At 43.9% G+C, this 27,236-nt stretch overlaps 1 protein-coding gene across 1 annotated transcript in view; it reads right to left on the bottom strand.

Moving 5' to 3' along the window:
- Nucleotides 1–2,226: 2,226 nt before the first annotated feature.
- Nucleotides 2,227–27,236, bottom strand: part of LOC124004214 (amphoterin-induced protein 3-like) — a 47,457-nt gene continuing 22,447 nt past the window's right edge. The window contains exon 2 of the mRNA XM_046312977.1: nucleotides 2,227–2,927. Within this exon, the coding sequence (XP_046168933.1) occupies nucleotides 2,850–2,927 (78 nt within the window). The 3' untranslated portion in view covers nucleotides 2,227–2,849. The remainder of the gene's footprint in view (nucleotides 2,928–27,236) is intronic.

The following is a 27,236-nucleotide window of genomic DNA, read 5'->3' as shown; positions in this document are numbered from 1 at the left end:
TTAGACCAGAGCCCTATGAGTAGTGCACAACTTTAGACCAGAGCCCTATGAGTAGTGCACTACTTTAGACCATAGCCTTATGGGTAGTGCACTACTTTAGACCAGAGCCCTATGGGTAGTGCACTACTTTAGACCATTTACATTTAAGTCATTTAGCAGATGCTCTTATCCAGAGCGACCAGAGCCCTATGAGTAGTGCACTACTTTAGACCAGAGCCCTATGGGTAGTGCACTACTTTAGACCATTTACATTTACATTTAAGTCATTTAGCAGATGCTCTTATCCAGAGCGACCAGAGCCCTATGAGTAGTGCACTACTTTAGACCAGAACCCTTGTTCAAAAAAAATTAAATGTGAAAACAGAAAAGTGGTGTGTGTATATATGTATTCACCCCCTTTGCTGTGAAGCCCTTAAATAAGATCAGGTGCCACCACTTACCTTCAGAAGTCACAGAATTAGTTAAGTAAAGTCCACCTGTGTACAACCTAAGTGTCACATGATCTCAGTACACACACACACACACACAAAACACTCACCTTAGTTTCTATTGTTGTTTTTCTCCATGTGCCTATCTATTAATCTTCTTTTGCTCAGTTGTCTGAGAAGAATATGATCAAATCAAATCAAATCAAATGTATTTATATAGCCCTTCGTACATCAGCTGATATCTCAAAGTGCTGTACAGAAACCCAGCCTAAAACCCCAAACAGCAAGCAATGCAGGTGTAGAAGCACGGTGGCTCGGAAAAACTCCCTAGAAAGGCCAAAACCTAAGAAGAAACCTAGAGAGGAACTAGGCTATGTGGGGTGGCCAGTCCTCTTCTGGCTGTGCCGGGTGGAGATTATAAACCTAGAGAGGAACCAGGCTATGAGGGGTGGCCAGTCCTCTTCTGGCTGTGCCAGGTGGAGATTATAAACCTAGAGAGGAACCAGGCTATGTGGGGTCTCTACTGAAAAGAAGAACTCTGTCCTCTACTTTTTTGATACATTTTTATTGGGGCTAGAAATACCTGCAATGTGTTGTGTTTCGATCCCTCAAATTCAAATCTGGACCTAGAAGCCAGTTCCCCTGCTTTTTTCCCCCCCATTCTTCCCCTCTAATCAGGGATGGATTTAGAACTAGGACAACAGGTGGGTGCAATTCATTATCAGATGGTGGTTCAGAGAAGATAGAGAGAGAGAGACAGATAGACAGACAGAGAGAGAGTGATCGGGTTCAGAAAAGAGAGAGAGACGGATAGACAGACAGAGAGTGATCGGGTTCAGAGAAGATAGAGAGAGAGAGAGAGAGAGAGAGAGAGAGAGAGAGAGAGAGAGAGAGAGAGAGAGAGACAGAGAGACAGAGAGAGAGAGAGAGAGAGAGACAGAGAGAGAGACAGAGAGAGAGAGAGAGAGAGAGAGAGAGAGAGAGAGAGAGAGACAGAGAGAGAGAGAGAGAGAGAGAGAGAGAGAGAGAGAGAGAGAGAGAGAGAGAGAGAGAGAGAGAGACAGAGAGAGAGACAGAGAGAGAGAGAGACACCGCCACAGCCCCAGTTGTGACAGTAAATCGTATGTTTTCTACCACTTAATGCAAAGAGCACATGATCATCATTCATAGTCAGAAAATAAGGAATATCTAGATGTTAAATATATTTTATTTATCTGATATATTCAAGCAATTTTTCCATTTCATCCCATGTATTTATTGCCCATCCCCTGCTCACCCAACCCCATCTTGTCTACAGAATCTACAAAGATTCTACACTAAAAAAATATGCAAATAATCTACACTAAATTATCTGCAAATAATCTACACTAAATAATCTACACTAAACAATTTACAAATAATTTACACTAAATAATATACAATTAATCTACACTAAATAATCTGCACTAAATTATCTGCAAATAATCTACATGAATAATCTGCAAATAATCTACAAATAATCTACACTAAATAATCTACAATTAATCTACACTAGATAACCTACAATTAATCTACACTAAATAATCTACAATTAATCTACACTAAATAATTTACAATTAATCTACACTAAATAATTTACAAATAATCTACACTAAATAATCTACAATTAATCTACACTAAATAATATACAATTAATCTACACTAAATAATATACAATTAATCTACACTAAATAATCTACACTAAATAATCTACAAATAATCTACACTAAATAATCTACAATTAATCTACACTAAATAATATACAATTAATCTACACTAAATAATCTACAAATAATCTACACTAAATAATCTACAATTAATCTACACTAAATAATCTACAATTAATCTACACTAAATAATCTACAATTAATCTACACTAAATAATCTACAAACAATCTGCACTGAATAATCTACAAATAATCTGCACTAAATAATCTACAAACAATCTACACTAAATAATCTACAAATAATTTTCAGTAAATAATCTACAAATAATTATGCACTACTATAGGTCAGTCATTCTATATTGTGTTACTCTAGACTACTTTCACTATCTACATAATAATGTTTCAAATGTTTGCTAATATTGTCCTCTTCGTCACCGTGCTATAGCCTAACAATACTGATATATTTGGCCTCGTGGCTACGTTATTAGCATTACAATTCACAGTGATTGAGTGAGATGTGCATAGGTAGTTAGTTGGCTCTTATTTGTGGTGTACGGAGAAACCACTCTGTGCCTATACAGGAGACAGTGGTCTTTGTTGAAGCTGGTTATAGAAGACTATTCAGTCCTACTTTAAAGACTTTAGTATTCTCTCTTTTTTCAGGAAATTGGTTGTTGTTGTGGTTTTTGTGACATCATCCGGAGTCTGCCTCTGTCGGTTGTCCTGCCGTCTGATGTTACCGTGGTGATGGAAGATTGTTCCATGCTCCCAGACGAGCAGTTTGATCGGTGATAGTAAAGGTAGATTCACACATCTAGAGAGAGAGAGAGAGAGAGAGAGAGAGAGAGAGAGAGAGAGAGAGAGAGAGAGAGAGAGAGAGAGAGAGAGAGAGAGAGAGAGATCATACTTGGGTGAGAAATGACTGAGACTCTTTGATACATTTGAACTATATCAGCAGACAGTTTTGCAAAGATATGATGTTTTTGGCTTAGCAGACACTTGTCAGTAAAGGGTTGTGTTCCACATGGCTCCCTATTCCCTATTCCTTAGCCCTGGTCTAAAGTAGGGCACTATATAGGGAATAGTGCTCTGGTCGTAGTGCACTATATAGGGAATATGGCTCTGGTCGTAGTGCACTATATAGGGAATAGGGCTCTGGTCTAAAGTAGTGCACTATATAGGGAATAGGGCTCTGGTCTATAGTAGTACCACTATATAGGGAATAGGGCTCTGGTCTAAAGTAGTGCACTATATAGGGAATAGTGCTCTGGTCGTAGTGTACTATATAGGGAATATGGCTCTGGTCTATAGTAGTACCACTATATAGGGAATAGGGCTCTGGTCTAAAGTAGTGCACTATATAGGGAATAGGGCTCTGGTCTATAGTAGTACCACTATATAGGGAATAGGGCTCTGGTCTATAGTAGTGCACTATATAGGGAATAGGGCTCTGGTCTATAGTAGTACCACTATATAGGGAATAGGGCTCTGGTCTAAAGTAGTGCACTATATAGGGAATAGGGCTCTGGTCTATAGTAGTACCACTATATAGGGAATAGGGCTCTGGTCTAAAGTAGTGCACTATATAGGGAATAGGGCTCTGGTCTAAAGTAGTGCACTATATAGGGGATAGGGTGACATTTGGGATGCAGAGGGTGCATATATACACCTGTCCTGAAAGGCCCCAGCGTCTGCAACACCACCAACCAAGCGGCACGATGAAGACCAAGGAGGTCAGGGATAAAGTTGAGGTGAAGAACAGATCAGTGTTGGCTTACAAAGAAAATATCAGAAACTTTGAACATCCCACTGAGCTCCATTAAATCCATTATTAAAAAATGGAAAGAATATGTCATCACAACAAACCTGCCAAGAGAGGGCCGCCCACCAAAACTCACAGACCAGGCAAGGAGGGCATTAATCAGAGAGGCAACAAAGAGACCAAAGATAACTCTGAAGGATCTGCAAAATCGGAGAAATGCCAAAGGGGGTGAATACCACTCAAGCAACTGTAAATGTGGAGAAATATTTCTCTTCTGCTCACATTGTGATAGGCCTTTGCCTGGATATTTAATTAGTGGAGTTGCCTGACGACTCACTACGAATTACGTTTCGAAACTGTTTTAATACGGCTTCAAACTGATTATCCTACATTTACATTTACATTTAAGTCATTTAGCAGACGCTCTTATCCTACATGTCGTTTGTGCTGATGTCAAAATGAGGGGCGTCATTCAAAGAAACTCTTGGATCGACTCTAACCAATCAGACTTTCAAAAACCAATGACGTGATTGATGATTTGTGTAGGAGGATGTGGGTGTCGGGTTACAAGAGAAGAGCACAGTGCAGGCAGACTGTCCATTAGACCAACACAATGACCAACACAATGACCAACACAATGACCAACACAATGACCAACACAAACCACCCCTCCTACTGGTAATTCTTGATGGATTTTCCACGTTTTGATATTTTATTTGTTTAAAAATCTTAAATGTGTTTATCACAGGATACAGGAGCTGTAAAAATGTTACAGTGAGAAGCTTACTTGCTCTCAACAATTGCAGTACAAATATCAATGATGTGACGGAGAAAAAGAGAGGATTTTTTTTTTTTCTGAAAGCATCTCTTCGTGATGAGCGTCTAACTGCTAAATTGAATATAAATATATTCTAATTTGCATCAGGATGAGTATCGTAGACCTGAATCATAATCATAAGTATGTATTGCTCAGTGGCACACGTATGCTGGTACATACTAGTCCCAGACACCTGTTAGCTGTTTCTAGATGAATTGACAGGTAAGTCGTGTTACTGTTGGCGTCACGATGGGTGAATTGAACAAATCCGTCTTTTAGCTGTTACTTGTTGCTCTGGACGTTCTGCTAACAGACCCAATGATGGCAACAGGAAGTAACCAGTTTGTTGGACGTATGAGTTTGAATGGTTAGCATTCTCTAGGTGTACACGATGTATCTTGTTTATAGGATGTAGAGGACAATCTATCGCAGACCGACAGATGTGTCTTGTTTTGATAACGGTCAGAATGAAGAAAGTGATAATCAGTCTGTTGGATCATGGATGTATGAAGGTAGAGTACATGCTGTTTGTATGATCAAAACTGTTCGCTGCTCTGGCCCCCCCAATGGTGGAACAAACTCCCTCACGACGCCAGGACAGCGGAGTCAATCACCACCTTCCGGAGACACCTGAAACCACACCTCTTTAAGGAATACCTAGGATAGGATAAGTAATCCCTCTCACCCCCCCCCCCCCCTTTAAGATTTAGATGCACTATTGTAAAGTGACTGTTCCACTGGATGTCATAAGGTGAATGCACCAATTTGTAAGTCGCTCTGGATAAGAGCGTCTGCTAAATGACTTAAATGTAATGTAATGTAATGATCTGAATATCATGTTTCTAGCGCCCCAAATCAAATCAAATTTTATTTGTCACATACACATGGTTAGCAGATGTTAAATGCGAGTGTAGCGAAATGCTTGTGCTTCTAGTTCCGACAATGCAGTGATAACCAACAAGTAATCTAACTAACAATTCCAAAACTACTGTCTTATACACAGTGTAAGGGGATAAGGAACATGTACATAAGGATATATGAATGAGTGATGGTACAGAGCAGCATACAGTAGATGGTATCGAGTACAGTATATACATATGAGATGAGTGTGTAGGCAAAGTAAACAAAGTGGCATAGTTAAAGTGGCTAGTGATACATGTGTTACATAAGGATGCAGTCGATGATGTAGAGTACAGTATATACATATGCATATGAGATGAATAATGTAGGGTAAGTAACATTATATAAGGTAGCATTGTTTAAAGTGGCTAGTGATATATTTACATCATTTCCCATCAATTCCCATTATTAAAATGGCTGGAGTTGGGTCAGTGTCAATGACAGTGTGTTGGCAGCAGCCACTCAATGTTAGTGGTGGCTGTTTAACAGTCTGATGGCCTTGAGATAGAAGCTGTTTTTCAGTCTCTCGGTCCCAGCTTTGATGCACCTGTACTGACCTCGCCTTCTGGATGATAGCGGGGTGAACAGGCAGTGGTTCGGGTGGTTGATGTCCTTGATGATCTTTATGGCCTTCCTGTAACAACGGGTGGTGTAGGTGTCCTGGAGGGCAGGTAGTTTGCCCCCGGTGATGCGTTGTGCAGTCCTCACTACCCTCTGGAGAGCCTTACGGTTGAGGGCGGAGCAGTTGCCGTACCAGGCGGTGATACAGCCCGCCAGGATGCTCTCGATTGTGCATCTGTAGAAGTTTGTGAGTGCTTTTGGTGACAAGCCAAATTTCTTCAGCCTCCTGGGGTTGAATAGGCGCTGCTGCGCCTTCTTCACGACGCTGTCAGTGTGAGTGGACCAATTCAGTTTGTCTGTGATGTGTATGCCGAGGAACTTAAAACTAGCTACCCTCTCCACTACTGTTCCATCGATGTGGATAGGGGGTGTTCCCTCTGCTGTTTCCTGAAGTCCACAATCATCTCCTTAGTTTTGTTGACGTTGAGTGTGAGGTTATTTTCCTGACACCACACTCCGAGGGCCCTCACCTCCTCCCTGTAGGCCGTCTCGTCGTTGTTGGTAATCAAGCCTACCACTGTTGTGTCGTCCGCAAACTTGATGATTGAGTTGGAGGCGTGCGTGGCCACGCAGTCGTGGGTGAACAGGGAGTACAGGAGAGGGCTCAGAACGCACCCTTGTGGGGCCCCCGTGTTGAGGATCAGCGGGGAGGAGATGTTGTTGCCTACCCTCACCACCTGGGGGCGGCCCGTCAGGAAGTCCAGTACCCAGTTGCACAGGGCGGGGTCGAGACCCAGGGTCTCGAGCTTGATGACGGGCTTGGAGGGTACTATGGTGTTGAATGCCGAGCTGTAGTCGATGAACAGCATTCTCACATAGGTATTCCTCTTGTCCAGTTGGGTTAGGGCAGTGTGCAGTGTGGTTGAGATTGTATCGTCTGTGGACCTATTTGGGCGGTAAGCAAATTGGAGTGGGTCTAGGGTGTCAGGTAGGGTGGAGGTGATATGGTCCTTGACTAGTCTCTCAAAGCACTTCATGATGACGGAAGTGAGTGCTACGGGGCGGTAGTCGTTTAGCTCAGTTACCTTAGCTTTCTTGGGAACAGGAACAATGGTGGCCCTCTTGAAGCATGTGGGAACAGCAGACTGGTATAGGGATTGATTGAATATGTCCGTAAACACACCGGCCAGCTGGTCTGCGCATGCTCTGAGGGCGCGGCTGGGGATGCCGTCTGGGCCTGCAGCCTTGCGAGGGTTAACACGTTTAAATGTCTTACTCACCTCGGCTGCAGTGAAGGAGAGACCGCATGTTTCCGTTGCAGGCCGTGTCAGTGGCACTGTATTGTCCTCAAAGCGGGCAAAAAAGTTATTTAGTCTGCCTGGGAGCAAGACATCCTGGTCCGTGACTGGGCTGGGTTTCATCTTGTAGTCCGTGATTGACTGTAGACCCTGCCACATGCCTCTTGTGTCTGGAGCCATTGAATTGAGATTCCACTTTGTCTCTGTACTGACGCTTAGCTTGTTTAATAGCCCAGATGCCAGGATTCAGGTGCCAGGTAAGAGGTGCTAGGTGCCATGTAAAAGATGCCAGGATTCAGGTGCCAGGTAAGAGGTGCTAGGTGCCATGTAAAAGATGCCAGGATTCAGGTGCCAGGTAAGAGGTGCTAGGTGCCATGTAAAAGATGCCAGGATTCAGGTGCCAGGTAAGAGGTGCTAGGTGCCATGTAAAAGATGCCAGGATTCAGGTGCCAGGTAAGAGGTGCTAGGTGCCATGTAAAAGATGCCAGGATTCAGGTGCCAGGTAAGAGGTGCTAGGTGCCATGTAAAAGATGCCAGGATTCAGGTGCCAGGTAAGAGGTGCTAGGTGCCATGTAAAAGATGCCAGGATTCAGGTGCCAGGTAAGAGGTGCTAGGTGCCATGTAAAAGATGCCAGGATTCAGGTGCCAGGTAAGAGGTGCTAGGTGCCATGTAAAAGATGCCAGGATTCAGGTGCCAGGTAAGAGGTGCTAGGTGCCATGTAAAAGATGCCAGGATTCAGGTGCCAGGTAAGAGGTGCTATAGGTGCCATGTAAAAGATGCCAGGATTCAGGTGCCAGGTAAGAGGTGCTAGGTGCCATGTAAAAGATGCGAGGATTCAGGTGCCAGGTAAGAGGTGCTAGGTGCCATGTAAAAGATGCCAGGCAGTGTGTGTTGTTTGGGAGAGAACACACAAAGTGTAATTATAGCCCAGGCCAGCTACAGGGTCGTCTCGTCTGCCACGTCGCCGTTATTAAGTCAACAGGTGTCATGGGTCCTCTTTGTGTTCTCTAACTCTGTAACAGATTGGATGTTGGTGTGTGTGCTTCCTCAGCGGCCTGCTACATGGAAATCAGACCTTCTGACTCTGAGACACACCCCGTTTAGATACCCAGCAACGTGCCAGCCACATAGAAATAGTGACAAAAAGCACACATTTAATGCTAAACCTTTTTTGCTTTTATTTCCTGCTGTCGGTAACTTTGACTTGAGTAAGAACGTCCGTTCTAGTCATTCTACTTCTATGTACAGCCACAATCAGCAGTTCCCCCTCACAGGCTTACTGGCTGGCTGGATCTACGTCCTGCCACTATCAGCCGGTTCCCCCTCACAGGCTTACTGGCTGGCTGGATCTACGTCCTGCCACTATCAGCCGGGTCCCCCTCACAGGCTTACTGGCTGGCTGGATCTACGTCCTGCCACTATCAGCCGGGTCCCCCTCACAGGCTTACTGGCTGGCTGGTTGACTGGCTGACTGACTGATGGAATGACAGACTGGCTGGCTGCCTGGCTGACTGAATGTCTGTCTGACTGCCTGGCTGTATCTCTGGGTAACTGACAAAATGACTGTCTGACTGAATGCCTCACTGGCTGGCTTGCTGAATGACTGACTAGCTTGCTGAATGACTAACTGGCTGGCTGGCTTGCATTACTTAATGCCTGGCTGACACTCTGGGTACCTGACTGAATGACTTGCTGAGTGACCGGTTGACTAACTGACTGGCTGGCCTTTGTTTAATGTTTAACCTATTTCACTGACTAACTGACTGACTGGGTACCTGGAATTGGTTTAGTGTTTAAGTACCAGGCAGGCTGGCGTAGTGTGCTGTGTCTTTGACCTTGGTTTAGTGTTTATGTCCCAGGCAGACTGACGTAGTGTGCTGTGTCTTTGACCTTGGTTTAGTGTTTATGTCCCAGGCAGGCTGACGTAGTGTGCTGTCTTTGACCTTGGTTTAGTGTTTATGTCCAAAGGCAGGCTGGCATAGTGTGCTGTGTCTTTGACCTTGGTTTAGTGTTTATGTCCCAGGCAGGCTGACGTAGTGTGCTGTCTTTGACCTTGGTTTAGTGTTTATGTCCCAGGCAGGCTGGCGTAGTGTGCTGTCTTTGACCTTGGTTTAGTGTTTATGTCCCAGGCAGGCTGACGTAGTGTGCTGTGTCTTTGACCAATGGGTTTAGTGTTTATGTCCCAGGCAGGCTGACGTAGTGTGCTGTCTTTGACCTTGGTTTAGTGTTTATGTCCCAGGCAGGCTGACGTAGTGTGCTGTCTTTGACCTTGGTTTAGTGTTTATGTCCCAGGCAGGCTGACGTAGTGTGCTGTGTCTTTGACCTTGGTTTAGTGTTTATGTCCCAGGCAGGCTGACGTAGTGTGCTGTCTTTGACCTTGGTTTAGTGTTTATGTCCCAGGCAGACTGACATAGTGTGCTGTCTTTGACCTTGGTTTAGTGTTTATGTCCCAGGCAGGCTGGCGTAGTGTGCTGTGTCTTTGACCTTGGTTTAGTGTTTATGTCCCAGGCAGGCTGACGTAGTGTGCTGTCTTTGACCTTGGTTTAGTGTTTATGTCCCAGGCAGGCTGACGTAGTGTGCTGTGTCTTTGACCTTGGTTTAGTGTTTATGTCCCAGTCAGGCTGACGTAGTGTGCTGTGTCTTTGACCTTGGTTTAGTGTTTATGTCCCAGGCAGGCTGACGTAGTGTGCTGTGTCTTTGACCTTGGTTTAGTGTTTATGTCCCAGGCAGACTGACGTAGTGTGTGGTCTTTGACCTTGGTTTAGTGTTTATGTCCCAGGCAGGCTGACGTAGTGTGCTGTCTTTGACCTTGGTTTAGTGTTTATGTCCCAGGCAGGCTGACGTAGTGTGCTGTGTCTTTGACCTTGGTTTAGTGTTTATGTCCCAGGCAGGCTGACGTAGTGTGCTGTGTCTTTGACCTTGGTTTAGTGTTTATGTCACAGGCAGACTGACGTAGTGTGCTGTGTCTTTGACCTTGGTTTAGTGTTTATGTCCCAGGCAGGCTGACGTAGTGTGCTGTCTTTGACCTTGGTTTAGTGTTTATGTCCCAGGCAGACTGACGTAGTGTGCTGTGTCTTTGACCTTGGTTTAGTGTTTATGTCCCAGGCAGGCTGACGTAGTGTGCTGTGTCTTTGACCTTGGTTTAGTGTTTATGTCCCAGGCAGGCTGACGTAGTGTGCTGTCTTTGACCTTGGTTTAGTGTTTATGTCCTAGGCAGACTGACGTAGTGTGCTGTGTCTTTGACCTTGGTTTAGTGTTTATGTCCCAGGCAGGCTGACGTAGTGTGCTGTCTTTGACCTTGGTTTAGTGTTTATGTCCCAGGCAGACTGACGTAGTGTGCTGTGTCTTTGACCTTGGTTTAGTGTTTATGTCCCAGGCAGACTGACGTAGTGTGCTGTGTCGTTGACCTTGGTTTAGTGTTTATGTCCCAGGCAGACTGGCGTAGTGTGCTGTGTCTTTGACCTTGGTTTAGTGTTTATGTCCCAGGCAGGCTGACGTAGTGTGCTGTGTCTTTGACCTTTGTTTAGTGTTTATGTCCCAGGCAGGCTGACGTAGTGTGCTGTGTCTTTGACCTTGGTTTAGTGTTTATGTCCCAGGCAGGCTGACGTAGTGTGCTGTGTCTTTGACCTTGTTTTAGTGTTTATGTCCCAGGCAGGCTGACGTAGTGTGCTGTCTTTGACCTTGGTTTAGTGTTTATGTCCCAGGCAGACTGACGTAGTGTGCTGTGTCTTTGACCTTGGTTTAGTGTTTATGTCCCAGGCAGGCTGACGTAGTGTGCTGTCTTTGACCTTGGTTTAGTGTTTATGTCCCAGGCAGACTGACGTAGTGTGCTGTGTCTTTGACCTTGGTTTAGTGTTTATGTCCCAGGCAGACTGACGTAGTGTGCTGTCTTTGACCTTGGTTTAGTGTTTATGTCCCAGGCAGACTGACGTAGTGTGCTGTCTTTGACCTTGGTTTAGTGTTTATGTCCCAGGCAGACTGACGTAGTGTGCTGTGTCTTTGACCTTGGTTTAGTGTTTATGTCCCAGGCAGGCTGACGTAGTGTGCTGTGTCTTTGACCTTGGTTTAGTGTTTATGTCCCAGGCAGGCTGACGTAGTGTGCTGTCTTTGACCTTGATCTATCTGTTCTAGTTGCGTAAGAAGAAGAAGCTTTTATTTACTGTAGTCTTTCATGAATCTTTAATGGAAAACACTTTAGATGGCAGAGAGAGGAGAGAACATCTTCCTTTTGGATGGAGTTACATTAGTTTTAGTATTGGGGTGGAGAAGAGGAGCTCACTGTGCCTGTGATCTAACATGACTGTCTGCAGTAGAGGTCGACCGATTATGATTTTTCAATGCCGATACCGTTTATTGGAGGACCAAAAAAGCTGGTACCGATTAATCGGACGATTTTTATTTATTTATTTGTAATAATGACAATTACAACAATACTGAATGAACACTTATTTTAACATGATATAATACATCAATAAAATCAATTTAGCCTCAAATAAATAATGAAACATGTTCAATTTGGTTTAAATAATGCAAAAACAAAGTGTTGGAGAAGAAAGTAAAAGTGCAATATGTGCCATGTAAGAAAGCTACCGTTTCAGTTCCTTGCTCAGAACATGAGAACATATGAAAGCTGGTGGTTCCTTCCATGAGTCTTCAATATTCCCAGGTAAGACGTTTAAGGTTGTAGTTATTATAGGACTATTTCCCTCTATACCATTTGTATTTCATTAACCTTTGACTATTGGATGTACTTATAGGCACTTTAGTATTGCCAGTGTAACAGTATAGCTTCCGTCCCTCTGCTCGCTCCTCCCTGGGCTCGAACCAGCAACACAACGACAACAGCCATCATCGAAGCAGCGTTACCCATGAAGAGCAAGGGGAACAACCACCCCAAGGCTCAGAGTGAGTGACGTTTGAAACAATATTAGCGCGCAAACTAGCTAGCCATTTAATTTCGGTTATACCAGCCTCATCTCGGGAGTTGATAGGCTTGAAGTCATAAACAGCGCAATGCTTGACGCACAAGGAAGAGCTGCTGGCAAAACGCACAAAAATGCTGTTTGAATGAATGTTTAGGCGCCTGCTTCTGCCTACCACCGCTCAGTCAGATACTTAGATACTTGTATGCTTGTACGGTCAGTCAGATTAAATGAAACGAAGGACACGCCAGATAATATCTAGTAATATCATCATCCATGTGTAGTTAACTAGTGATTATGATTGATTGTTTTTCATAAGATAAGTTTAATGCTAGCTAGCAACTTACCTTGGCTTACTGCATTCGCGTAACAATCCGTCTCCTTGTGGAGTGCAATGAGAGAGAGGCAGGTCGTTATTGCGTTGGACTAGTTCACTGTAATGTTGCAAGATTGGATCCCCGAGCTGACAAGGTGAAAATCTGTCGTTCTGCCCCTGAACGAGGCAGTTAACCCACCGTTCCTAGGCCGTCATTGTAAGTAAAAATGTGTTTTTAACTAACTTGCCTAGTTAAATAAAGGTCTAAAAAATATATAATATAAAAATACCGATTTCCGATTGTTAAGAAAAATCGTCGACCTTTTAGTCTGCAGATAGATTAAAATAACACAATGCTACACAACACAGACAGACAGACAGACAGACAGACAGACAGACAGACAGACAGACAGACAGACAGCCATGCTCAGACAGACTAGACAGACAGTTAAATACAGACAAAAAATAGATTTTAAACATTGACAAATACAGACTGACAGACAGAAAAGACCGATTTCCGATTGTTAAGACAAAGACAGACAGACAGACTAGTCTGACAGATAGATTAAAATAACACAATGCTAGACAGACAGACAGACAGACAGACAGACAGACAGACAGACAGACAGACAGACAGACAGACAGACAGACAGACAGACAGACAGACAGACAGACAGACAGAGTAACACAATACAGACAGACAGAGTAACACAATACAGACAGACAGACAGACAGACAGACAGACAGACAGACAGACAGACAGACAGACAGACAGACAGACAGACAGACAGACAGAGTAACACAATGAGGATTATAGTTATAGAATGTGGAAAAGGCCCTGATTTATTTCCTCTTTGCCTGGTGCCTTCCTCTCTCCTAAACGTTCCTTTGTTCAATGCTGGCTGAAGACCTAACTAGCCAGTAACTAGCTAACACCAGACACAGATGAAGACCTAGCTAGCCAGTAACTAGCTAACACCAGACACAGATGAAGACCTAGCTAGCCAGTAACTAGCTAACACCAGACACAGATGAAGACCTAGCTAGCCAGTAACTAGCTAACACCAGACACAGATGAAGACCTAGCTAGCTAGCTAGTAGCTAACACCAGACACAGATGAAGACCTAGCTAGCTAGCTAGTAGCTAACACCAGCCACAGATGAAGACCTAGCTAGCCAGTAACTAGCTAACACCAAACACAGATGAAGACCTAGCTAGCTAGCTAGTAGCTAACACCAGACACAGATGAAGACCTATCTAGCTAGCTAGTAGCTAACACCAGACACAGATGAAGACCTATCTAGCTAGCTAGTAGCTAACACCAGACACAGATGAAGACCTATCTAGCTAGCTAGTAGCTAACACCAGACACAGATGAAGACCTAGCTAGCTAGCTAGTAGCTAAAACCAGACACAGATGAAGACCTAGCTAGCTAGCTAGTAGCTAACACCAGACACAGATGAAGACCTAGCTAGCCAATAACTAGCTAACACCAGACCTCTGGATAACAGCGTCTACTAAATTACTAAAATGTGAAAATGTTTGTGCATGTTTTAAACTTGTTTGATCAAAGCTCCACAAGACAACTACTTTCCAGCTTCTGTATATGGTATTGTTCAAAACACACACACACACACACACACACACACACACACACACACACACACACACACACACACACACACACACACACACACACACACACACACACACACACACACACACACACACACACACACACACACACACACACACAGGGAGTTAGTGGTGACAGACCACTGTAATCAGTCCACTGAGTAGGCAACCAATTAAGTTGACGGAGAATCTAAAGGCTATTTCCTTATTAGTACCGCAATAAAATATACCCCCATAAATCTAGCTGTGTTAAAACACTGTTAGAGCTGGTTAGGCCTAAACACTAAACACACGGGCAGTGAGAAGTGGCAGCGGAGTGTGTGTGTGTGTGTGTGTGTGTGTGTGTGTGTGTGTGTGTGTGTGTGTGTGTGTGTGTGTGTGTGTGTGTGTGTGTGTGTGTGTGTGTGTGTGTGTGTGTGTGTGTGTGTGTGTGTGTGTGTGTGTGTGTGTGTATAGACAAATGAGAGCAATGGCCTGGCTTTGATCAAACATTTTAGCAAGCACAGATTTTTACTTCGACATTTTAGTGTCTGTGGGTGTGTGTGGGTGTGTGTACCATAAATAGCGGCAATAGTGTTCCACTTCGTGATCTAGTAAAATACCATTCAGCCATCACTCGGTGACAGTGGGACCATTCAGCCATCACTCTGTGACAGTGGGACCATTCAGCCATCACTCTGTGACAGTGGGACCATTCAGCCATCACTCTGTGACAGTGGGACCATTCAGCCATCACTCTGTGACAGTGGGACCATTCAGCCATCACTCTGTGACAGTGGGACCATTCAGCCATCACTCTGTGACAGTGGGGCCATTCAGCCATCACTCTGTGACAGTGGGACCATTCAGCCATCACTCTGTGACAGTGGGACCATTCAGCCATCACTCTGTGACAGTGGGACCATTCAGCCATCACTCGGTGACAGTGGGACCATTCAGCCATCACTCTGTGACAGTGGGACCATTCAGCCATCACTCTGTGACAGTGGGACCATTCAGCCATCACTCGGTGACAGTGGGACCATTCAGCCATCACTCGGTGACAGTGGGACCATTCAGCCATCACTCGGTGACAGTGGGACCATTCAGCCATCACTCGGTGACAGTGGGGCCATTCAGCCATCACTCTGTGACAGTGAGGCCATTCAGCCATCACTCGGTGACAGTGGGGCCATTCAGCCATCACTCTGTGACAGTGGGACCATTCAGCCATCACTCTGTGACAGTGGGACCATTCAGCCATCACTCGGTGACAGTGGGGCCATTCAGCCATCACTCTGTGACAGTGGGGCCATTCAGCCATCACTCTGTGACAGTGGGGCCATTCAGCCATCACTCTGTGACAGTGGGGCCATTCAGCCATCACTCTGTGACAGTGGGACCATTCAGCCATCACTCAACACGAAATAGGACATAGAAAGGTATACAGGTAGAAAGTGATGATGAATATAAAGAATATGAATATAAAGTGATGAACAATAGTGCCTATCCCAGTCCCTCGCCCAGTACTAGTAAAAAAAAGGCAATTGTTACAGATGGTGACATCTACGAGACCCTAAAGTGCAGTGTTCTATGAAAGACACAGTGGAGGTACAACAACGCTGGTACAAGTCTAAAAAGTCCTCTCACTGTCAACTACGTTTAATTTTCTGCAAACTTAACCTGTATATTTATTTAATTTATTTAATTAATAATTCAATTATTAAATAAATAAAATATATATATATATTTATTAATTATTTATTTATTTAATATTTGTATAAACATAACAAGATTCATCAACTGAGACATAAACTGAACAAGTTCCACAAAATCAAAAGTAGCAGTCAGTATCTGGTGTGGCCACCAGCTGCATCTCCTCCTCATGGACTGCACCGGATTTGCCAGTTCAGCTGCGAGATGCTACCCCACCCCACTCTTCCAACAAGGCACATCCCAGAGGTGCTCAATAGTATTGAGATCCGGGCTCTTCACTGGCCATGGCAGAACACTGACATTCCTGTCTTGCAGGAAATCACGCACGGAACGAGCAGTATGGCTGGTGGCATTGTCATGCTGGAGGGTCAAGTCAGGATGAGCCTGCAGGAAAGGTTCCACATGAGGGAGGAGGATGTCTTTCCTGTAACGCACAGCGTTGAGATTGCCTGTAATGACAACAAGCTCAGTCCCATGATGCTGTGACACACCGCCCCAGACCATGAAGAACCCTCCACCTCCAAATCGACCCCGCTCTAGAGTACAGGCCTCGGTGTAACGCTCATTCCTTCGACAATAAATGCGAATCCGACCATCACCCATGGTGAGACAAAACTGTGACTCGTCAAGGAAGAGCACTTTTTGCCAGTCCTGTCTGGTCCAGCGATAGTGGGTTTGTGCCCATAGGCGACGTTGTTGGCGGTGATGTCTGGTGAGGACCTGCCTTTCAACAGGCCTACAAACCCTCAGTCCAGCCTCTCTCAGCTTATTACGGACAGTCTGAGCACTGATGGAGGGATTGTGCATTCCTGGTGTAACTCGGGCAGTTGTTGTTGCCATCCTGTACCTGTCCCGCAGGTGTGATATTCGGATGTACCGATCCTGTGCAGGTATTGTTACATGTGGTCTGCCACTGCGAGGACGATCAGCTGTCCATCCTGTCTCCCTGTACCACTGTCTTCAGTGTCTCACAGTACAGACATTGCAATTTATTGCCCTGGCCACATCTTCAGTCCTCATGCCTCCTTGCAGCATGCCAAAGGCACATTCACGCAGATGAGTAGGGACCCTGGGCATCTTTCTTCTGGTGTTTTCAGAGTAAGTATAAAGGCCTCTTTAGTGTCCTAAGTTTTCAAAACTGTGACCTTAATTGCCTACCGTCTGTAAGCTGTTAGTGTTTCAACGAACTTTCCACAGGTGCATGTTCATTAATTGTTTATGGTTCATTGAACAAGCATGGGAAACAGTGTTTAAACCCTTAACCTGTTGAGGCTACCACGGTTTACTGCCCCTTCTGGAGGATTTGGGTACCCATATAAAACAGGATAATTTTTTTTCAAAAGTTGCTAATATATGCATATAAAAATATTATCGAATAGAAAACACTCTAACGCTTCTAAAACCGTTAAAATTTTGTCTGTATGTAAAGCAGAAGTGTCAGGGCATGCATTCTCCCAAAATCTCTCTTGTCATGGAAAAAGTTGCCCCAACTTTGACGTCATCTTAAACGCACTTCCCAAAAGGCTACCGCTCTGAGAACAGTTTCTACGTGTTCAGCGCGAAGCCTGCTTTCTATGGGGCTTGTCATTGTGTGAATCGCGCGCTCACGAGATGTTGAGTGTGCCGAAAGGTCTCGGTCACGCCAAAAAAAAGTGCACCTGTATGCGCGCTCTGCTCCCGCTCTCTCTTTTCTTCAGGATCAATGACAAGACGTGTGTGTTTCGCTTCGTCCTCACAATTGCTGTACACCTTTATAACATGTTAAAGCTTAATTATGAACATAGTTTGACAAGTTTACTCGACATATAATATATATTTTCGACGTTTTGGTGCGCATCCACTTGAATTTTGCCTACATTTTGACCAAAATGAGGCTATTTTGAGAACCGAAAGACGCAGACTTGAAAACTAAAGGCTGTTTTTGGTAAGTATAATTCCTTCCAGGTCTTTTGATGGAAGAACAGCAAAGGTAAGGGAATATTTATGTGTTAATTTTGGGTTTCTGTCGACTCCAAGATAGAGGAGCCAGAATGCTACATTTTGGAGCGCCGACTCCCTATTATAGCCTAGTAAACGCAAAATGTAACGTTAGAAATAAATTTAACACATTTCTTTTGCATTTAACACATTTATTTTGCATTTAGAAGAAGTGTATCTTCCTATACATATGTAGAACATGCATATTTAGTCAAAGTTTATGATGTGTATTCCTTGTTATCTGCCAGAGCTATCGTCATTTCTCCGGACATTTTAGTAGCATTTTTTGAATGATGCATCATTGTAAACAGAGATTTATGGATATATATAGCATATTATTTAAAAAAAAAATGAATGTACTGTGTAACATGTTATATTACTGTCATCTGATGAAGATTTCAAAAGGTTAGTGAAATGATTTTTCTTTTAATCCTGCGTTTGTTGATTGCATATTTTTTCCTACTTGGCTATGCTAATGAGCTATGTCTGCGGTGGTGGTTTGACATAAATATGTGCTATGTTTTCGCCGTAAAACATTTTAGAAATCTGACTTGCTGGCTAGATAAACAACTTGTTTAGCTTTCATTTGAGCTATTTTACTTGTTAATGTGTGGAGGTTAAATATTTTTAGGAATATTTTTGCGCATTGTGCGTTATGGTAATGAGCTTGAGCTGTAGTCATGCTACCCGCACAGGAATGGGAGTCTTAACAGGTTTTAACAATGAAGCTCTGTGAAGTTATTTGGATTTGTACGAATTATCTTTGAAAGACCGGGTCCTGAAAAAAGGGACATTTCTTTTTTTGCTGAGTTTACGTTTAATGTTGCTGGCGAGTGTGGGTGGGGGACAATTTGAGTAGGTTTTCTGTGAGTATTCAACAATGCTTGATATGATTAATATTTCCCCTCTGCATGTCATAATGAAGCTAGAAGCTGTGAGAGAGGTGGCCCTAGAAAAGATTCAGCATCTTCTTGCAAACCACAGAAAGTTCTAACAAAAGTCTATTTAAGTGGTGAAAAAGTGGCTATCCTTAAGGCACTCACACCACACAGGATGTTGTTCTTCCTGAGTCAAAGAGATGCGTGTTTAGGTGTCCCGGATATTAAGTAGATGTAATCTGCCACAGGACATGCTTAACAGTGATGATGTGACAGTTAGGGAACTAACCAGAGCCTCCCTCCTTCTGGACCTACAAGGGAAGGAAAGTTCCACTGGCCAGAAGAACTTCCTGGACTTCAAGAGGAAGGCCAATGGAAAATTGGACAGTCTTGCTGCGGGCTTTGGAGGTGCAAGCTGGTTGGAACGGCCTCGGGTGGAGGTGCAAGCTGGTTGGAACAGCCTCGGGTGGAGGTGCAAGCTGGTTGGAACAGCCTCGGGTGGAGGTGCAAGCTGGTTGGAACAGCCTCGGGTGGAGGTGCAAGCTGGTTGGAACAGCCTCGGGTGGAGGTGCAAGCTGGTTGGAACAGCCTCGGGTGGAAGTGCAAGCTGGTTGGAACAGCCTCGGGTGGAGGTGCAAGCTGGTTGGAACAGCCTCGGGTGGAGGTGCAAGCTGGTTGGAACAGCCTCGGGTGGAGGTACAAGCTGGCTGGAACAGCTTCGTGTGGAGGTGCAAGCTGGTGGCTCTGATATTCGGCAGTCTCGGCCACGTACACAGGCTTGAAGAGCATGGCCTCCAGTTTGTGTTCTGACAAAATCTATAGCAAAGCAATTGGCTAGGTACTGCTCTGGTTCATCTGTCGTGGGCAGCCTAATTGTTTGGAGAAGGAGGTGCTTCCTGTACCCTTTAGTTCCATGCAGACAGGGACCTTTGAAATGTTTGGATACTTTTTCTGAACAGTTGATTGGTGGATTTAAATAACTGGACAGGTTCAGCCAAGCCATGGTCCTCATTAGTCGACACACACACACACACACTCCGCTGCCACTTCTCACTGCCCGTGTGTTTAGTGTTTAGGCCTAACCAGCTCTAACAGTGTTTTAACACAGCTAGATTTATGGGGGTATATTTTATTGCGGTACTAATAAGGAAATAGCCTTTAGATTCTCCGTCAACTTAATTGGTTGCCTACTCAGTGGACTGATTACAGTGGTCTGTCACCACTAACTCCCTGTGTGTGTGTGTGTGTGTGTGTGTGTCTTTTTTTAAATTTCAGGAACATTTACATCAAAACAATAAACATAATGTCATATTCCCCCTGTTACTGACACACACCAACACACACGCCAACACACACACCAACATACTGACACACAAACTAAGACATTAACACACACACACACACACACACACACACACACACACACACACACACACACACACACACACACACACACACACACACACACACACACACACACACACACACACACACACACACACACACACACACACACACACCAGGGTTTCCATTAGGGAAATGTAGCATTTGACAGTCAGCATTTTAATTTACCAGACATCTGACAAATGTACCTGACCCATATGCATTGGGCGCTTAACCTGATTAGGGTGTCCACGCACGGTCCTCAGAATGACAAATCACATTTAGAATATGGTCATTCGTATTGGGGCGGCAGGGTAGCCTAGTGGTTAGAGTGTTGGACTATTAACAGAAAGGTTGCAAGTTCGAATCCCCGAGCTGACAAATGTGATGTTCTGCCCCTGAATATGCAGTTAAACCACTGTTCCTAGGCTGTCATTGAAAATAAGAATTTGTTCTTAACTGACTTGCCTGGTTAAATAAAGGTAAATAAAATAAATAAAATTAACAGAACATGGATGTCGAGAAGGCTCTTCAATAAATTCTGATGTGTAATTTGAACATGTTCGAATAACAGTCCACTTGACTTTTTCCTCAGCCAACAAGACGAGTAACGGACAGCAAAAATCACTAGTCTATGTCAATCTACTGCAGTAGAACATTTTTATACTACCTATTATATTGGTCAGCTTGTGGATATAGACAAGCTTCCTTATGCCGCATTTGTGGCAGATTGTGGTAGATTGCGTCATTTTGTCATTGCACCACAAGGGGGAGTTAGAGCGTTAAACTATCTTTTCGTAAATTAATGAAGGTGTGAATGTTTAAGTCCGTGATTCTCTCTTCTACGAGTCCTGAATCAGGCAATACAAATTTGCTGGCGGGTGGTCCTGGAGTTGAGAGAACTTGTAAATACAATGGCGCAATTACAATTGACATGTGGACTGATGATTTTCAAAAAAACAGGGATGGTGCGCCTTTGTTTTCTCTCCCTGTAAAAACAGAATGAAATCATTCTAAATAACAAACTGTCTTTATGTACCACAGTGTGAGAGTCCCCCCATCTAGCTTCAGAGTTTGTTCTGTTAGGTGACCTAAACTGGGATATGCTTAACACCCCAGCAGTCCTACAATCTAAGCTAGATGCCCTCAATCTCACTCAAATCATCAAGGAACCCACCAGGTACAACCCTAACTCTGTAAACAAGGGCACCCTCATAGACGTCATCCTGACCAACTGGCCCTCCAAATACGCCTCCGCTGTCTTCAACCAGGATCTCAGCGACCACTGCCTCATTGCCTGTATCCGCCACGGAGCCGCAGTCAAACGACCACCCCTCATCACTGTCAAACGCTCCCTAAAACACTTCTGTGAGCAGGCCTTTATAATCGACCTGGCCCGGGTATCCTGGAAGGACATTGACCTCATCCCGTCAGTTGAGGATGCCTGGTCATTCTTTAAAAGTAACTTCCTCACCATTTTAGATAAGCATGCTCCATTCAAAAATGCAGAACCAAGAACAGATACAGCCCTTGGTTCACTCCAGACCTGACTGCCCTCGACCAGCACAAAAACATCCTGTGGCGGACTGCAATAGCATCGAATAGCCCCGTGATATGCAACTGTTCAGGGAAGTCAGGAACCAATACACGCAGTCAGTCAGGAAAGCTAAGTCCAGCTTCTTCAGGCAGAAGTTTGCATCCTGTAGCTCCAACTCCAAAAGTTCTGGGACACTGTGAAGTCCATGGAGAACAAGAGCACCTCCTCCCAGCTGCCCACTGCACTGAGGCTAGGTAACACGGTCTCCACCGATAAATCCATGATTATCGAAAACTTCAATAAGCACTTCTCAACGGCTGGCCATGCCTTCCGCCTGGCTACTCCAACCTCGGCCAACAGCTCTGCCCCCGCAGCTCCTCGCCCAAGCCTCTCCAGGTTCTCCTTTACCCAAATCCAGATAGCAGATGTTCTGAAAGAGCTGTAAAACCTGGACCCGTACAAATCAGCTGGGCTTGACAATCTGGACCCTCTATTTCTGAAACTATCTGCCGCCATTGTCGCAACCCCTATTACCAGCCTGTTCAACCTCTCTTTCATATCGTCTGAGATCCCCAAGGATTGGAAGCCGCAGTCATCCCCCTCTTCAAAGGGGAGACACCCTGGACCCAAACTGTTATAGACCTATATCCATCCTGCCCTGCCTATCTAAGGTCTTCGAAAGCCAAGTCAACAAACAGGTCACTGACCATCTCGAATCCCACCGTACCTTCTCCGCTGTGCAATCTGGTTTCCGAGCCGGTCACGGGTGCACCTCAGCTACACTCAAGGTACTAAATGATATCATAACCGCCATCGATAAAAGACAGTACTGTGCAGCCGTCTTCATCGACCTCGCCAAGGCTTTCGACTCTGTCAATCACCATATTCTTATCGGCAGACTCAATAGCCTCGGTTTTTCGGATGACTGCCTTGCCTGGTTCACCAATTACTTTGCAGACAGAGTTCAGTGTGTCAAATCGGAGGGCATGCTGTCCGGTCCTCTGGCAGTCTCTATGGGGGTGCCACAGGGTTCAATTCTCGGGCCGACTTTTTTCTCTGTATATATCAATGATGTTGCTCTTGCTGCGGGCGATTCCCTGATCCACCTCTACGCAGACGACACCATTCTATATACTTTTGGCCCGTCATTGGACACTTTGCTATCTAACCTCCAAACGAGCTTCAATGCCATACAACACTCCTTCCGTGGCCTCCAACTGCTCTTAAACGTGAGTAAAACCAAATGCATGCTTTTCAACCGATCGCTGCCTGCACCCGCATGCCCGACTAGCATAACCACCCTGGATGGTTCCGACCTTGAATATGTGGACACCTATAAGTACCTAGGTGTCTGGCTAGACTGCAAACTCTCCTTCCAGACTCACATCAAACATCTCCAATCGAAAATCAAATCAAGAGTCGGCTTTCTATTCCGCAACAAAGCCTCCTTCACTCACGCCGCCAAGCTTACCCTAGTAAAACTGACTATCCTACCGATCCTCGACCGGCGATGTCATCTACAAAATGGCTTCCAACACTCTACTCAGCAAACTGGATGCAGTCTATCACAGTGCCATCCGTTTTGTCACTAAAGCACCTTATACCACCCACCACTGCGACTTGTATGCTCTAGTCGGCTGGCCCTCACTACATATTCGTCGCCAGACCCACTGGCTCAGGTCATCTACAAGTCCATGCTAGGTAAAGCTCCGCCTTATCTCAGTTCACTGGTCACGATGGCAACACCCATCCGTAGCACGCGCTCCAGCAGGTGTATCTCACTGATCATCCCTAAAGCCAACACCTCATCTGGCCGCCTTTCGTTCCAGTACTCTGCTGCCTGTGACTGGAACGAACTGCAAAAATCGCTGAAGTTGGAGATTTTATCTCCCTCACCAACTTCAAACATCAGCTATCCGAGCAGCTAACAGATCGCTGCAGCTGTACATAGTCTATTGGTAAATAGCCCACCCATTTTCACCTACCTCATCCCCATACTGTTTTTATACTGTTTTTTTATTTAGTTACTTTTCTGCTCTTTTGCACACCAATATCTCTACCTGTACATGACCATCTGATCATTTATCACTCCAGTGTTAATCTGCAAAATTGTATTATTCGCCTACCTCCTCATGCCTTTTGCACACATTGTATATAGACTGCCCATTTTTTTTCTACTGTGTTATTGACTTGTTAATTGTTTACTCCATGTGTAACTCTGTGTTGTCTGTTCACACTGCTATGCTTTATTTTGGCCAGGTCGCAGTTGCAAATGAGAACTTGTTCTCAACTAGCTTACCTGGTTAAATAAAGGTGAAATAAATAAAAAATAAAAAATAAAAATATATAAAGTGAGTTTCTGAAACTCTCTACTTCTTTGCTGATATGAAGAAGAAACTGAATGAAAGAGAGTCCAGCGAGTAGAGGGAGTGGAAAAAGGTCGCCCATATTTTGAAGACCTGAGCTACTTCATTTATTTATGAAATGTACATTCACACCGCCATTAATTTACAGTAGGATAGTCAAATAGCTCGGCTAGGTGTGAAAAATCCCCCAATTTGTGCCACAGTTTAGGCTACCGATAGATGCTGATGTCAGTCAAAATTTAGAATCAAATCCAACTTTATTGGGGGATTTTTTCAATACACATGGTTAGCAGATGTTATTGTGAGTTATTGTGAGCAAAATGCTTGTGAGTTGAGTCCCGTTGTAAAGCCTAAATGACAAAATGGGGATTCACTTACAATGTATTCGAGGCTTAAATGCTCTAACGTTTTACATTTCTGAAATATCACAGACCTGACGAAAAATGCAACAACCACTACAAATATACTAATTTATATGAAATATCACAGACCTGACGAAAAATGCAACAACCCCTACAAATATACTAATTTATATGAAATATCACAGACCTGACGAAAAATGCAACAACCACTACAAATATACTAATTTATATGAAATATCACAGACCTGACGAAAAATGCAACAACCCCTACAAATATACTAATTTATATGAAATATCACAGACTTGATGAAAAATGATCCAAATAGTAATTGATAAAGGCAATCAGAAAGAATGTGTCTTTTACTCAGCATTACAATTTAATATATTAATTTAGGCTTGGCCTATTTAGTAGGCTATTTTGCGCATAAATCTATATTTGTCTGCGTACAGCTGATTGTGGTTTTGGATCAAAATAAATAAGTACCAACATATGGTTTTTAATAAAGAAATGTTTTGACCAAGTTAATCTGCTTCTGTTGTGTGTCTGGTAAATTATTTGTGAAATGGTGGTTTACAATGAAGAATTTAAACTAAATAAATCCAATACAATACATAATGAATAATGAATAATAAATCATCAGAATAGGTGTTGCAAGCTTTTAAAAAATATTTTAAGACAATAAAAACATACACTATTAAGTTCCCCAGTTTCTGTGTTGTTGTGGGTTTGTATGTGTGTGTATTTCAGTAAATGGAATTCTGGATTCTTCAAACATCTGATTGGAGCTCTGAACCCTCCCGCTCGTCGGGGGAAACAACCGTCTTCAATAACCAACTCCTTCTCCAGCTGGATAAATACCAGTGTTCCTTTGTCAGGAGAGAGAACGTTTCTTTAATGTCCTGTGTTGGTTGTTAGTCAGTGAACATTTTGTTGGAAGTATTTTGTAGCAGCTACTTCTGAGGTATGTGTATGACAATAGGACTCAGTGCTTTTGATTATTGAAATGGTTCACTTTAAATGAGTAATTATTCTGTTTAATTTGTTCCCAGGGGGGGAAGGCACCGTGGGAGTGCTTAGGCAAGAGTCCTGTGGGCATACATATACCCATAGTATGTACTGTCTATGCACACTGGGTAAAACCTGGGGAACCACCCCCTTTATTTTGGTTAACACGCCAGGAGGTGCTAAAAGATTAGGTAAGTAGTTGGTAGTTAAGATAGGAGAGGGGACTCTAACTTTTGCTTTCTTTGCCTTGGTTCTGTCCAGCCCCATTTCCCCACAATACCGTGTTAGGAATAATAAATAGTAAACGGTAATTGTCTCTGCTTCTGTCGTCCTCCCCCCGCACCTACGACCACATACCTTTTTCACTCCACAGGGAGTTGAGTTGTAGCAGGGTGTTGCGTTCCCTCCGCCAAGAGGCGTATGTAACATACAAATTACAACTACATCACCCCTGTCCAGACGCACCTGCTCACACCCCCATCTCCAGCGCCCGCATCACTCTCCGCCACATGGCCTCAAACTCAAAAGAATGTATTTCTCCCCATCGCCCCCACACTCTTTCAATATTTTGAAGACTTTGGTTGATTTGAAAAAAAAATTCTAACTCCACCTTTAACTTTTGGTCTTTTTTTAACATTCCCAGAAGGATTATTATTATTATTATTATTATTAGGATTATTAGAATCTAAAGACAAATGAATCTGGTAGTTTAATTTACTACAAGCCTAATACCTATGGGTTTAACCTTCTGAATGAATGATTCTATTGGAGATAGAAGCTGCCTTTTTAATGAGTTCCGAGAGCCGATCCGTTACCCAACAAAACAATATAAATGTCTTTAGCCTAATTGTTTTGATGACTACAGACGGTTATTATTCCTCTTGTCCTTCCTGCGTTAAGGAATTAGTCTGCATGTCTATTCAACATTTGGATACAAAAGAAAACCACAACATGAATTTGTCATGTTTTGTCATATATTGTCTTGTGCTTGTGCTTTCCCTTCTGTTCGTTTCCCCTGCTGGTCTTATTAGGTTCGTTCCTTTTTCTATCCCTCTCTCTCCCCCTCCCTCTCTCTCTTCTCTCTATCGTTCCGTTCCTGCTCCCAGCTGTTCCTCATTCTCCTAACTCACTCATTTACTCTTTTCACACCTGTCCCCTATTTTGCCCTCTGATTAGAGTCCCTATTTCTCCCCTTGTTTTCCGCTTCTGTCCTTGTCGGATCCTCGTATGATGTTCGCTGTTCTGTGTCCTTGTCTCGCCCTGTCGTGTTTTGTCTCCTTCAGATGCTGCGTGTGAGCAGGTGTCTTAGTCTGCTACGGTCGGTGCCTTCCCGAAGCAACCTGCAGTCAATGGTCGAGTCTCCAGTCTGTCCTCGTTACTACGAGTGGATTTAAGTTTTTTCCTGTTTTGTTTTCTTCTTGATTTTTCCAGGATTATTACTTTTGTCATATACTGGAATAAAGACTCTGTTTTCGTTAAGTCGCTTTTGGGTCCTCATTCACCAGCATAACAGAATTCTATTTTTTTCTCAACAATGCGGGGCACTTTGACAACTCAAATCGCTTTAAAGAACCTTCTAATATTAGACAAACAAATACATATATTAAAACAATAACTTCAAAAACAGTCTTCAAATTGATGTGCAGGAAAGAGATGTCATGGTTGTAAGCTGACAGCTGGCTTCTCTCTGAAACTACACATCGTT

The sequence above is a fragment of the Oncorhynchus gorbuscha genome, linkage group LG18, assembly GCF_021184085.1.
Source record: "Oncorhynchus gorbuscha isolate QuinsamMale2020 ecotype Even-year linkage group LG18, OgorEven_v1.0, whole genome shotgun sequence".
Lineage (NCBI taxonomy): Eukaryota > Metazoa > Chordata > Actinopteri > Salmoniformes > Salmonidae > Oncorhynchus > Oncorhynchus gorbuscha.
This window is presented reverse-complemented; position numbering and strand designations above follow the sequence as displayed.